This window comes from Watersipora subatra, chromosome 4 (assembly GCF_963576615.1).
Source record: "Watersipora subatra chromosome 4, tzWatSuba1.1, whole genome shotgun sequence".
Classification (NCBI taxonomy): Eukaryota; Metazoa; Bryozoa; class Gymnolaemata; order Cheilostomatida; family Watersiporidae; genus Watersipora; species Watersipora subatra.
Window position 1 is genome coordinate 4,201,534 of NC_088711.1, and position 15,081 is coordinate 4,216,614.

The 15,081-nt window shown below is 40.7% G+C and overlaps 2 protein-coding genes across 2 annotated transcripts; both read right to left on the reverse strand.

Moving 5' to 3' along the window:
- Positions 1–1,885: 1,885 nt before the first annotated feature.
- LOC137395012 (diphthine methyltransferase-like) lies at positions 1,886–10,003 on the reverse strand. Its single transcript, XM_068081793.1, has 7 exons — positions 9,862–10,003; positions 8,937–9,090; positions 7,464–7,584; positions 7,228–7,379; positions 6,242–6,377; positions 4,673–4,848; positions 1,886–2,181 (listed from the first exon to the last, which is right to left on the reverse strand). The coding sequence occupies exons 1-7, from the start codon at positions 9,997–9,999 to the stop codon at positions 2,042–2,044; spliced, it is 1,017 nt and encodes a 338-aa protein (XP_067937894.1). The 5' UTR covers positions 10,000–10,003; the 3' UTR covers positions 1,886–2,041.
- Positions 10,004–10,916: 913 nt separating this feature from the next.
- LOC137393842 (cyclin-dependent kinase 2-associated protein 1-like) lies at positions 10,917–11,279 on the reverse strand. The gene has a single exon (XM_068080552.1). It carries the CDS (start codon positions 11,277–11,279, stop codon positions 10,917–10,919), a length of 363 nt encoding a protein of 120 aa, XP_067936653.1.
- Positions 11,280–15,081: the final 3,802 nt, after the last annotated feature.

Genomic DNA, 15,081 nt, shown 5'->3' on the forward strand with positions numbered 1-15,081 from the left:
TTCAAATAGAGGTTGGCATTTCGTTTTTCAAATGGCTCATCCAAATTTTGAGAAAATAAATTTAGCTCTTCTACGGGTGAAGGGAATGCCCCCTATATTTTGTCCTCTTTTTCTGGTGAAGCAATATTAAACCTTTTGGATACAATAAATCTGCTAACTTACCTCCAACTTGTCAAAGATCTCTTAATAAATATATATCGAGAAAGTGAGAAATATCTCTACCAGTTGATATCTACTGCTTGCAATTAACCTGCCATGATATTATAGCCTCAGTCCAGCTTTACAATTTTTTGGAGCTTTCAATTTTTATTTCATTCTAAATTTGAAGACATATTTTCATTTTATATCTTTATTTAACAATGTTGCATAAAAACTCATTACACTCATTAATAATGATATTATAGCCTATGTCCTGCTTTGCAATTTGTTCGAGCTTTTAATTTTAATTTTATTCTAAATTTGAAGCCATGTTTTTTATATTTAACAATGTTGCATAAAAGCTCATTGCACTCATTGATATGTTTGCTACAGTTTTGCAGCCAAAACTAACTTTTTATGTACAATAGAAGAGAAGTTACGAGTGTAGATCCATTGTAAGATCAGATTACCGCAATGACGCTATCAAATAACTTGCTAAAAATCGGCAAATTTATAAGCTATATAATAATAATCTTTCAAATGCTACAAATATATAATCATGAACAAGTAACTTAAACAAACCATACTTATATTACATGCAGAAACAAAAATAATGCTTTTAAAACAAAACTATTTGTATCGTTTGCTCAGATAGCTGCATTCAGATTGTTGCTTTCAATGGAACGAACATCTTCTGGTTGTCCAATACCTTCCACAATGTCTTCTGACCTCAGCTTTTTTTCTGCACTGCTGAACTAGTTGCTGTTAGCGGCCCAAACAACATTTTGGCAGAGCAAAACTTTTATGCAACGCATTTAACACAAATACAACGTGTAAAAGTTTTGCTAAACGCAGCCCTTTCTATAGAACTAGTCGTTCATCTACCATCATAAATGTAAACCGTTTTTTATATACTGCACTTCTGAGTATCAAGAAACAAGGAACTGCTATTAGCCTGAGACAGTTATTAATTATTTTTATGGTGTCACTTTCAAAGTTGTAACAACAAAAAACGAAAAGCTTTGGAGTTGGGCAACAAGAGAATTAATTGTTATTGATGTAAATGATTCATTATTAATACGATTTTGTGGACACTTTTCTACTGATCACTTGATATTACTGGTTCGTAAAGATCAAAGATTGTCAGTGGCGACAAATGGAGATCACATTCATTTAAAAGTTGGCGCTCTATTTTTCACCCCTTCTCTTACAGAGACATTCAAATAGAGGTGGCGTTCCATTAGAGGTTTTACGGTAATTCTAGTACGCTTGAAGATCATGATTGCGTGAGAGATCATTATAAGTATACTTATAATACTAGTAAAATAATAGTGCGTGATTATACATGTAAGTACAATTATTCCTTGCCATGACAAACTACATGTAGCTGTGTGGCCGAGTGCTGGTGCTTCACATCTTTGCCTCCGCAGAATATACAGGTTTGATTCCTGTGAGGTGCAATCTTCTTTTTAAAGGCTCAAACGGAGGGAAAGACACGACTCTTATTATACTAAATATTCAGATTAGCTTAAGTTACTTAAATTCATTGATTAAAGAAACTTAGCCATTAGCAACTACATTATCTGCCGATGTTTATAATCTGTTTTAAATCTTGAGAGAATGTGTAGCCTAAGAAGAAAGAATTGTTTTTTTAACAATTTGTTTTAGCTATGCATCGAGCTTTCAAATACTGAAATTATGCATTGACCGGACACACACAGAAATAAACAAACACCTTCATTTAAAAGTTAGAATAGTAAGTTTTTTATTGCCAGTGCAACGCCATTCATTCACCTAGTATTATACTAAATAAAAACCATAATAAATGGGGATGTAGAAAAATGGAGGAGGAATCTGAAACATGAACAGTCTAGTTCTAGCAGCTGTTAAGAAGTTTCTGCAATTAGGCAATCTGCCAGAGGCGCATTGAGTTATCGTAAAAAGAGCAGGAAGCAAGAAGTTTGGAACTGTCACAATGACACCAGTCACATCCATAGGCAAGAGAATCATGGTCCATGTAAGAGGATATCACTTCCAGACTGCCTGCATATGTCACACAGATAGCAAATTAAGATGTTGAAGCAAACCCCACATGACTCTATTATCAGTGTCATTGACTATCATAACTCTATTATCACAGTGCCAATGACTGACCATTGTGTCACTATTAAGGGTGGAGGTGTGCGGGTAGAGGTGTGCGGGTGGAGGTGTGCGGTGAAGGTGTGCGGGTGGAGGTGTGCGGGTGAAGGCGTGCGGGTGGAAGTGTGCGGGTGGAGGTGTGCGGGTGGAGGTGTGGGGGGTGGAGGTGTGCGGATGGAAGTGTGCAGGTGTGGGGGTGGAGGTGTGCGGGTGGAAGTGTGCGGGTGAGCGGGTAGAGGTGTGCTGATGGAAGTGTGCGGGTGGAGGTGTGCTGGTGGAGGTGTGCGGGTGGAGGTGTGCGGGTGGAGGTGTGCGGGTGGAGGTGAGCGGGTGGAGGTGAGCGGGTGGAAGTGTGCGGGTGGAGGTGTGCGAGTGGAGGTGTGCGGGTAGAGGTGTGCGGGTGGAGGTGTACGGGTGGAGGTGTGCGGGTGGAGGTGTGCGGGTGGAGGTGTGCGGATGGAAGTGTGCAGGTGGAGGTGTGGGGGTGGAGGTGTGCGGGTGGAGGTGAGCGAGTGGAGGTGAGCGGGTGGAGGTGTGCGGGTGGAGGTGTGCGGGTGGAGGTGAGCGGGTGGAGGTGTGCTGGTGGAAGTGTGCGGGTGGAGGTGTGCTGGTGGAGGTGTGCGGGTGGAGGTGTGCTGGTGGAGGTGTGCGGGTGGAGGTGTGCGGGTGGAGGTGTGCGGGTGGAGGTGAGCGGGTGGAGGTGAGCGGGTGGAAGTGTGCGAGTGGAGGTGTGTGGGTGGAGGTGTGCGGGTAGAGGTGTGCGGGTGGAGATGTGCGGGTGGAGGTGTGCGGGTGGAGGTGTGCGGGTGGAGGTGTGCGGATGGAAGCGTGCAGGTGGAGGTGTGGGGGTGGAGGTGTGCGGGTGGAGGTGAGCGGGTGGAGGTGAGCGGGTGGAGGTGAGCGGGTGGAGGTGAGCGGGTGGAGGTGTGCGGGTGGAGGTGAGCGGGTGGAGGTGAGCGGGTGGAAGTGTGCGGGTGGAGGTGTGCGGGTGGAGGTGAGCGGGTGGAGGTAGGTGAGCGGGTGGAAGTGTGCGGGTGGAGGTGTGCGGGTGGAGGTGTGCGGATGGAAGTGTGCGGGTGGAGGTGTGCGGGTGAAGGCGTGCGGGTGAAGGCGTGCGGGTGAAGGCGTGCGAGTGGAAGTGTGCGGGTGGAGGTGTGCGAGTGGAAGTGTGCGGGTGGAGGTGTGCGGGTGGAGGTGTGGGGGTGGAGGTGTGCGGGTGGAAGTGTGCGGATGAGCGGGTAGAGGTGTGCTGGTGGAAGTGTGCGGGTGGAGGTGTGCTGGTGGAGGTGTGCGGGTGGAGGTGTGCGGGTGGAGGTGAGCGGGTGGAGGTGAGCGGGTGGAAGTGTGCGGGTGGAGGTGTGCGGGTGGAGGTGTGCGGGTAGAGGTGTGCGGGTGGAGGTGTGCGGGTGGAGGTGTGGGGTGGAGGTGTGCGGGTGGAGGTGTGCGGATGGAAGTGTGCGGGTGGAGGTGTGCGGGTGGAGGTGTGCGGGTGGAGGTGAGCGGGTGGAGGTGAGCGGGTGGAGGTGAGCGGGTGGAGGTGAGCGGGTGGAAGTGTGCGGGTGGAGGTGTGCGGGTGAAGGCGTGCGGGTGGAAGTGTGCGGGTGGAGGTGTGCGGGTGAAGATGTGGGGGTGGAGGTGTGCGGATGGAAGTGTGCAGGTGGAGGTGTGGGCGTGGAGGTGTGCGGGTGGAGGTGAGCGGGTGGAGGTGTGCGGGTGGAGGTGTGCGGGTGGAGGTGTGCGGGTGGAGGTGTGCGAGTGGAGGTGTGCGGGTGGAGGTGTGCGGGTAGAGGTGTGCGGGTGGAGGTGTGCGGGTGGAGGTGTGCGGATGGAAGTGTGCGGGTGGAGGTGTGCGGGTGGAGGTGTGCGGGTGGAGGTGTGCGGGTGGAGGTGTGCGGGTGGAGGTGAGCGGGTGGAGGTGTGCGGGTGGAGGTGTGCGGGTGGAGGTGTGCGGGTGGAGGTGTGCGGGTGGAGGTGTGCGGGTGGAGGTGTGCGGATGGAAGTGTGCGGGTGGAGGTGTGCGGGTGGAGGTGTGCGGGTGGAGGTGTGTGGGTAGTGCCTTCCATAACAGGATTATATATAATTTTTCTCCTTTAACTATGATCTCCAGCTCATAAAACGACGATGGTAACACAAGGGAGTCTTTCTGTTCTACCAATGACACGGTAATGCCATAGGACAAAGCTTGCACACTTGTCACTTACTGCCTTATCTAAAATGAATAAACACTTCTCTCTTTACGTCTAAGGATTGACGGGAGTTGCCTCTTCCTATACAGATCCTATGAGAAGAATACTAACCATCCGCACATGAGTTTTGAGCATTAAATCATAAAAAATGTATATAGGCTTCTTAGAGAGTTTCTATAAGTAAAGACAATTACCCATGACAAACATACCTGTGTTTCCAGATGAGCTGTCAATGATATGGAAACCATTGTGCATGGCGGCGGCTAGTAGTCGATCATCTTTATGGGGTGACCACTTGAGCCTCCAAACTCCCCCTCCTACGTGAGTGTCAGCTAAGGGTGCCTTCATGCGTCTCGTGTCCCAAAGCAGAACGTGCTCATCATAGCTACAAAAATAAGCACTCAGATGTACACCGCAATCCTTTCTTCGTAAACTTTTTTGATCACATATCAAGAACTTAAAGGTTGACATGAAACAAAATTCACATTAGAGTTATTTGGTATCAAAAGATTCACCATGTTTTACTCTGTTGTGTTGTAGGCGCCAAATATGTGGAAATGTGTTTACAAGCTCTTAAAAGCTCAAAAACGAAAAGCCGCCGTAGATTGGAATCTCTTTATTTCTCTGACATAGTCATGAAATTTATTTATTGCCTTGTCACGTGATGTTCTCACATGAATTGAAAGGTCAATAAAAAGCTCAATATAAAACTTATCGTAGCACTAGTTTATGACAAACACTTCGGGTTTTACCGAAGACCCCGTATCAAATATAGATGCTCGCTACTTTACAGTTTTGTTTCGGTTTGGTCTAATCGTCAAGTCGTAATCTGATCATGTGACCCAATACTTCGCAAATAATTTCTGCAACACTTTTCGATTATCACAAGTGACCAACAGGCTCGTCATGATTATCAGACAATGATATGTACTCCTTCAAGCTAAGGCTAAAAAATAAAACGATTTTTTACGGTAAGTTATAAAATATCACTGCTAAAAGTGACAGCATTACAACGACGATAAAACAGATGCGTAAGAACAATAGACATGGTTTTATTGAATGTGGGAAGTATATTTGTGAAAATATTTCGACGAATAAGGTTGCATGAAAGTGTAAACAGAAACCATCTACCACAGCTACGTCACATTTGAGCCGTTTTGGAAAGAGAATCCAAACTACGGCGGTCTTGTGTGGCTGCGATTAACTGTCCGTTTTTGAGCTTTTAAGAGCTTGTAATCACATTTCCACATATTTTACACCTACAACACAACAGAGTAAGACATGGTGAATCTTTTCATATCGAATAACTGTAATGTGAATTTTGTTGCAAGTCAACCTTTAAGCAAGGACTTACTAGCAGCCGTTAATTTGCAGACAAGCAGATCATGATGATGGGAAATGTTAAACTATTAAAATATTATGATTAAGAATGACCGATTAAAATGATTCATGAACAATAAACCATCTAGAAAAACATTTATTGGAGGTAAATGGGAAGTTTGGAAATAAAAAATAAAACCTCTGCTGAAATACTGCAAATCAGCTGCTTTGGAGTAAGCTTACATCATACAAAATGACGCAGTCGAATACACATGCCAATGAATGACTGAGTTAATAGGCATTCTTGTACACATAGACAATGTAGAATAGGACAAGCCTTCTTACAAATAGATTCTTTACATGTCACAGCTGCAGTATAAAAAAATCGGGGCAAGACTCATTGCTGTATGACTGTGTCAGTTATCATCTCCTTCCTGTATGTAAATAAACTAGAGTACCTGCCGCTGATCATCAAGTGCTCCTTGAAAGGGTGACAGTGCAAGCTGCACACACCTGTAGAGTGCTTTCTACTAGTGAATACTGGTGAAGGTAAAATGCGCGCATCCCATCCTTTCAGCGTGCAATCGTCCCCTCCTGCATATTGTAGTTAATATTGAGATCAGCGACTAAATTTAATAAAATCAACATTCTTTGCATCAAACATATATTATACAGTCAAAGCTTAGCTCATGATCAGCTTAGCATACACAATTTTTTTCAAAACACTGAAAATCTTTAGCATATATCTAATTCTACATTCAAAGGTAGTTTCCAAAATACATCTGTAACCCTGTACGTGTGTACAGTTTTCCTTCACATAGTTTGGTTCTAAAGTGTTTAAATAATATTAAACAGTCCTTCATACCTTAGTATTTTAGTTTTAAAACTGTGGATCCGAAGGAGGCAATGCTATTCTTAGAATTATGAGAAATTATAAAAACAACATGAGCAAACAACTTCACAATTTTATAAATAAAACTATCTAGAAGTTATCGTGAGAATGAGAGGGAAAGTGGAGAGGCTGGAGATGATGATTTTACATAAAAAGCAACACAAATTATATATAAAAATCGCAATTATGAATAGGTTACGTTAGCTTTTTGTGCATGTAAGTCAATTATGTATAATTTACATGTACTTACTTTATGTCTAACTATCTGAAGCATTTTATCACTAGACTTTTTAGCTGCGGAACAAATTAAATAAAACTCAGTGCATTCTATTAGGAATATTTGCTTTAACATACGATATTGACACAGAAATTCAATCTTGGAATCAAATAACTTTGCATGTAAAGGTTTGACTGTAATAGTCTATGTACATGTATCTAGTGGAGAGTGAAGAGCATTTCCTCGGCTAGCTCAGAAAAGAAGAATGACAGGTGGATGATACTTGGTGCATGTATCGATGCAGTGATACCAATACTTTGTCATGGTACACTGACCTGACCAGAGGATATTTTCATTCCAATAGTTAAATGCAGTGATCCAGGCTTCAAAATCATGCGCTTTCCACTGGTTTGTACATTTAATGCCCTCCACTAAGGCTATCTCACCATTCGAACTGCTTACTGCGATCTTCACCCTTGGACTCTGGCTGTGAAAAAACTTATGATTTGACTTGCTGTTCAACTGTACAATATGATGACCTATATATCGCACCTACATTATATTTACGCACTTGACTCTGTTTGACCAGTCGAGTGAGAGAGCCATAGCGTCCTTCCATATCTCAATTTCTTCCACCTTCACCAACTCAGTAGAATATGCAGAGGCCTTCACTTGAAACAGCGTGACAAATCCTAAACAATGACAGGAGATGTGACAAAAATAGTCTCAAAGCCATCTGGTTGGCAGGCAAACTAAAAACTCCACTAATTTGGTAAAATTTAGTCTGTATATTTTAGCCTGTCTGAGTTCAGATGGGCATTTATAGCAGGATTTTAGCCCATTTCTCAATTTCAAATACTTTGTTGTATTTGCTAACAAAGTAGTTCTACTCATTGCCATTGTCTTACAATAAAACTAACCTATCTGCCTAAAGGTCCGGCCACACGTAACGAATTATTCGTTCAATCTGACCGAATTAACGAATTCCACAGAATTCACAGATTTATTCGGCCGAATATCACAGAATCGTCTGAGCTGTGCATGCACACCGAATTCGTCAACGAAACGCTTTTAATTAGCTTGTCAATTTTTTTTAGCGAGCACGATTATAGTAGCTTTGACAAGTGGTATAGTCCAAGACATGTACGACGACACACAATAAAAGTATCGCCGCGATATGACTTGATACATACGATGCAATTGCCTATATGCGCTAGAGATAGCAACTGTTTTTGCGACGGAGCCTTCACTGCATAAAAAGAAATTATTGTTATTGAAAAAAACCAATTTATAGTTTCTAAAACATCTAAAAGAAAATACTGTATTCACGATGAGAAGTTCTTGCCATGGTGAACCAACGAGAGAGAACCAACAATAGCGCATATAAGCAGTTGCATCGTATGTATAAAGTCATATCGCGGCGATACTTTTATTGTGTGTCGTCGTACATGTCTTGGACTATACCACTTGTCAAAGCTACTATAATCGTGCTCGCTAAAAAAAATCGACAAGCCAATTAAAAGCGTTTCGTTGACAAATTCGGTGTGCATGCACAGCTCAGACGATTCTGTGATATTCGGCCGAATAAACCTGTGAATTCTGTGAAATTCATTAATTCGGTCAGATTGAACGAATAATTCGTTATGTGTGGCCGGACCTTTAGAGATGTTTAGTGCAGGGAGCATAGATTGAAAAGGGTAGACGATTCTTCAACAATACCAGTGAATGGTAAAAACTGGGCTAACAATTACGAATATTGGGTTCAATTATTTGAAAACTATATAAAATTGTTTGAATGCAACTAAATGTTGTTGTAACTACATATTTTGAAGACAATCGAGCTTGAGCACCTATGATATATTTCTGAACTGGGAGCCTGCCTCGACACAGACTAAAAACACAGGCTCTAAAAATTTCAAGTACGACATCAAAAAAGCTGAAATTCTACTTTGAAAACAAACAAATCAAATATGCAATGTAAATAAGTAAATTGGCTTCAAGGTGTTGACCAGGACGGTGATTAGTTACAGCTAACAACGCTTACCTGAAGCAAAGGCGACTGCTAGAGTCGGTACAGTAGTGGCATAGCACCACTTTTGGTCTAGAATTGCTGGACAGTCTACAGTGTCTAATAGTTTCAGTTTTTCTTCTTCCGCTTTGAACAAATATAAACAGCCCAGCCTCTCTGCGGCAGCTTTCTGCAACATATAGATCGATATCTTGCCAAGCTCCTCGGCAAAAATTACAGCTGGCCTCTACCACTCAATTGAAGCTTTCCTAAATCTGCATAATTAAGAATTTCCACCAGCAAAGGTGCTTTTGGTATCTCCTAGTATGCTCTAGAGGGATACAATTGATAAAATATCTATCATCGAGTGGGATACGCGTTGAGAACATTTCATATTCATCAACTTGCAGCTCCCCTTAACACAATAGCTACTCTATCAAGTAGCAGATTTACTAGTAGATGGATTGTACAAAAACAATTTTAGCATTTACCGAATGCATCTGTTATCCAGTAAATGATCGGTTACAATAACCTATGAAGACAAGATCTTGAGATCTTGTCTTCATAGGATCTCAAGATCTTACAAAGATTTTGAGCTACCGTTTTAATGATGCATCGACAAAACTTAGCTCAGTTGTCTCCTACCCTCAAGTACCTCAACCAAGACAAAAAATTTACATAATTCTTTAAAAACTGTGATGGACACGCAGTCGAAACACAGATGCCACATGCGCGCTCTATACACATGACCCATAAGGATAGGACATCCAACAGCACACTTACCAAATATAGGGTTGGCCATCATTAACATTTGCAAGAGTTGATTATGACCGATAGCACTAAAAGAACGATCACGTTCATTAGAAGATACAACAGACTGGCAGTCAGAAATTTAAAAAAAAATTAATAATAAATATTTAATATAATAATTATTAATAAATAAATTAATAAAAATACAAACCTCAGAGCTCTTCAGTTGATATGTACCGCAGACAAGAAGTGTTTGATGTCCATCGGTCGGGCACCACTCAATTGAATCAGCACTGTACTTTGTTTTAAACACATCTAAGGTTACAGGAGTATTTCCAAGCTGTGCCATCCGTCACATCTATAGAAACAACTACATCAGCCTAGTTTGTGCAAACAAAATCTCTCTTGGTAGTTCTTGAAGATCACACTGAATCATTATAAATGGGATGTAGAGAAATGGAAGAGGAATCTGAAACATGAACAGCCTATCCCTACCCGCTGTTAGAAGATTCTGCAACTAGGTAATCTGCCAGAGGCGCATAGAGTTATCACCAATACCAACTATATTGCTTGTTGTGTATGCTTCATAGATTTGGGATGCTTGTAGGCAAAACTGTGTATATTAAACAAATAGACAAAATCAAATTTTTGTAGATACAATGTATATCATGAAATGCTACAAAACATTAAACTTAATATACAGTACATCATGTGTTAAGGTAATTATCTATTCAAAACTAGAAAAACCTTGGCTATACACTTGGTTAAAATGTGGATATAAACCAGCACAATTCTTTAGGAGTACTTTGGAAATATTAAGTATTTACCTGGCACTTTTTTACAAATTAAAAACAACATCACACAATATTAAAATGTGCAGGGACCTGAAAATACAATGTTAACGTATATGTTCAAAGTTTTACAAGTGTCTCAAGATATATATTGCAAATACTATTACCATGTCCTTAAAATATACATAAACAACACAAATCTTATAAAAACCTTTATTTAAGACAAACTTCATAGGAAAGGTACATATATCCAAAGAAAGTATGAAAAGATTTGTTGTTCCATCAATACGTCTCAAGGTCAAAAGTTCTACTTCTTTGTTATAATGGTCAATTCTGCCAAGTTATTTAATATACTCACAATGTATAAACACGTAAATTGAATAGTCCTATAAAGTAGAAATAGTCTGAGTAGCAAGTAAAACTAACTATTATTAGCAGTTATGAAACATGCACTAATCTTCGGTCCTAATTATACTCAGTTTGCCCCACGACTAATCTTATCCACTTCAGTCATACACTCCCTAGTCAGAACCCTGGCATGTACAATCCCTCGTTTGAGTCTTTCTGCAGCCAACTTATTGCCTGCATATGTCGGCCTAATATCTCGACCCAACTCCTCGATTACTGTCAGCAACGCTGCATATTTGCTTTGCTGATGTGCTAAAGATGTGTCTGTTGCTGATGGTATAGTTTGTTGTCCAACAAAACCTGGAGTTGCGGGCTTATTGATTACTGAGGCTGGTGATTTGTTGCTAGCGCGTGTCAGTGTGGAAACAGGAGACGAACGGCTACCGGCGGGAGAGTTGCTATAATCTATTACTTGTATATCATCCGACATCTTTACTTCGACTGATATGCTACAAAAGATAGGGCAGTGAGAACACCTTCCCAATGAAAATATAGCTATAGCAGCTCTCCTACCGCTTTCTGGATATTGCGCTGTAATTATTATTTTTACATAATGTTGAATCTCTCATGTTAGGGATTATTGTGAACACTTTGAGATGAACTGACTTGAAAAATGTGAAGCAGTTAATGCTTTATGTAGCAGGTTCACACAAAACCTAAATTAAAGAAAAATTGGAAGAAGCCATTGGTAAGCAATGTTAAACATTTTATCATGAGCCTATCTGGGCATATGTGATATATTCAACTCGCTATCACTAGGCCTATGTATTTTACTGATTACAAGATCAAATACAAGGTTAATCCAGTCAAACCTAAGCTTTCAACCACCATCTATCCAAGAAGGCTATTCGAAAAACAAATGTAAACAGGTTTTCTGATTACAAATTATATAAATAATATTCAATTCCAAGACTAAAATGACTTTTAAAGTACGTTTACACCAGGTACTATATCAAAGACATAAGACTTATCATAAATACTCAGTTAATAACAAAAAGATTGCTGCATTTGTAGCAGTTTGCACCTAACTTTGTTTCCTCAAAGTTTTTGTAAAATGAAGGGTGGAAACAGCTTGTGTGTTTTATTCTAATAAAATATAAATGTGTTTGCTTCAAATAGCCAACCACTGCACGTTAGAACAAATAATCTAACAATAACATGTTGAATTTTGCTTAATTCATTCTCGAACTTGAAAATTTAATAATACATATTTTTGTTAATAGCATATGGCCTTAAAACAATTGCATTACAAAAAAACCATGTAAAAATTATCTGGAAAACTAAATTAGTAAACCAATAATCAATCAAATGTGGTTTTATTGGTACATCTTCATGTTAAGAACGTGCTAATTAAGGTGTAGCCTTATTTTAAGTGGAGATAATGATAGTGATACTGAACTAGTTTAACTAAGACTATGTGCACTTTAAATTAGCATAAAATACCGGTATTATTTTTCTTGACAGTAGCTACTAGACAGCTGCAAAGATATCTAATAAATTGATCTGAATATAATTGCTGGCCTTTTCATCTATCATAGTTTTCATTCTAAAAAAGCCTTCTTTAATTCTTCACCACTACCACTAGTATTCATTTTCTTTGGATAAATGAAGATATGAAGCACTGTTCCATACTACTTGTGCAACATGAAGCACTGTTCCATACTACTTGTGCAACATGAAGCACTGTTCCATACTACTTGTGCAACATGAAGCACTGTTCCATACTACTTGTGCAACATGAAGCACTGTTCCATACTACTTGTGCAACATGAAGCACTGTTCCATACTACTTGTGCAACATGAAGCACTGTTCCATACTACTTGTGCAATATGAAGCACTGTTCCATACTACTTGTGCAACATGATACCAAACTATGCGAAGAAAAATTGCATACAGACACTTCCTAACTTATGAACATCGGTGTAATGAACAATGGAGGATACAAACGGTGTTGCGCGTATGTCAAAAACTGTTCGTAAAAAACCGCTAGATATGATGCTCGTGCGGAAATGTACGTAGGTTTGATTTTGTATTGCATCCATTTAATGTATTTGCATTTATTATTCATTATGTTTCGTGAAAAGCAAAAGGCTTCTAGTAATAGCGAAAATGTTAAGTAGAGGCAAGCTATTTCATTGGAAACGGAAGGAGCAGTAATAAAGAAGCTTGATACTGATGAAAAGATGGTGAGTGTGGCATGTGCATATAACATGAATCGTTTGACTGTCGGTACGATTTACAAACAGAAGGACCGTATCATGAAGCGTGTAAATGGTGTAGTGCCAATGAAACCCATGACCATTAGCAAGAAAAGAGAGAAAGTCTTGGAATAGAATGGGAAACTTTTCTGAAGAAGTGTTCTTTAAACGCCAAGGCGCTCTATTTTTCAACTATGCCCCTATTATAGTGGTGGGCAAATAGAGGTGGAGTTCAAACAGAAGCTGGCATTGTATTATTCAAAGAGCTCGTCAGAATTTTGGAAAGATAATTTTAACCCTTTAACCCTTCTTCATGAAGAAATCATGAAACTGCTAGCAGCTTTAAGTTAAGTACAACTATTTTACATAACTATTAATATATATATATAATAGTTATGTAAAATATAATATACATAATATATATTATCATTAATATATATATATTCCCTATATATATATATATATATATATATATATATATAGGGTTTAGGCATATGCAGAAGAGCAGCGGTGACTCCTTATCACCGCTGCTCTTCTGCATATGCCTAAACCTTCTAAGCAATATGCTGGAGAAGACTCACTATGGGTACCAGTTTAAGAGTGGCATCAAGATAAACCACCTCTTCTACATGGATGACATCAAGCTGTACGCTAACAAAGAAAGGGACATTGATTCGCTAATACACCTCACTCAGGTATACAGCAAAGACATCGGAATGACCTTCGGTATTGAGAAATGTGGAAGGCTAATTCTTAAGAAAAACCATTCTATGCTCACAGATGGCCTAAAAATGCCAAATGGTACCATCAAAGATATAGAAGAAGGGTACAAGTACTTGGGGATTATGCAAAGCAACATCAACCACGAAGCCGAGGTACGTCACAAAGCTATTACTGAATACAAAAAACGCCTTCAGCAGGTCCTACGGAGCCAGCTCAATGCCCAGAACCAAGTCATGGCAATAAATTCCTACGCACTGCCAGTAATAAGATATCCAGCAGGCATAATAAAGTGGACTGAGGAAGCCATCAAGGAAACAGATATAGCAACTCGTAAACTGCTGACCATGCATGGAGCACTCCACCCAAAATCTGATACTACTAGATTGTATCTCGATAGGAAAGATGGCGGTAGGGGACTCAAAAGTGTACAGCAGACAGTGAAGGAGGAAGAGCAAAGCATCAAAGCCTATGCAGCCTCCATGGCCACTTCAGATAAGTTGCTAGCTGAATTTCAATCGGCTGCTCTTACAATGGACCTTCGCCCCAATGATGAGGAAATTGACTGGCACACGAAACCTCTTCATGGTGCTTACCACCGACAAATATCTAAGGTTGGCGATCTTCACCAGACATATATGTGGCTGAACAAAGGAAACCTAATGGCCAATACAGAGTCGCTAATCATGGCAGCCCAGGAGCAAGTGCTCCCAACAAGGCAACTCCAAACAAAAATCTATCACACTAGAGACGATCCTAGATGCAGACTGTGCAAAAATGCACCTGAGACCATCCAACACATCATCAGTGGATGCAAGCAGCTAGCAGGAAATGCATACACTGAGCGGCATAACCATGTCGCAGGTGTTGTGTATAGAAGTCTATGTGACGAGTATGGCCTTAATAAACCACAACACTGGTGGGAAGCTCCTGGTAAGGTGAATGAAAATGACTGCGCTAAGATCCTCTGGGACTTCTACATCCGGACTGACAAGCATGTCCTAGCAAACCAACCAGATATAGTGGTGGTGGACAAAGAGAATAAGAGAGCTACTATAATAGATATAGCAGTACCCAATGACTACAATATAGACAGCAAAGAAAAAGAAAAGGTAGAGAAATATCTCCCTCTTGGAGAAGAGATTGAAAAATGCTGGGATGTAAGAACAACTGTAATCCCAGTAGTCATTGGGGGCACTGGGTGCAGTAACACCGGCGCATAAAATGTGGCTTGCCCAAATACCAACACCAATCAACTCAGGTGAGTTGCAGAAAAGTGCGCTACTGGGAACGGCTAAGATCTTGAGGCGAGT

Excerpts from the sequence above, each read along its gene's own strand:
- LOC137393842 (XM_068080552.1), bottom strand. The coding sequence starts at position 11,279 with ATGTCGGATGATATACAAGTAATAGATTATAGCAACTCTCCCGCCGGT.
- LOC137395012 (XM_068081793.1), bottom strand. The coding sequence starts at position 9,999 with ATGGCACAGCTTGGAAATACTCCTGTAACCTTAGATGTGTTTAAAACA. Across the intron at positions 7,380-7,463 it reads GACTGGTCAAACAGAGTCAA|CCAGAGTCCAAGGGTGAAGA; the intron begins GTGCGTAAATAT and ends GTTTTTTCACAG. Across the intron at positions 4,849-6,241 it reads CACTTGATGATCAGCGGCAG|CTATGATGAGCACGTTCTGC; the intron begins GTACTCTAGTTT and ends TTATTTTTGTAG.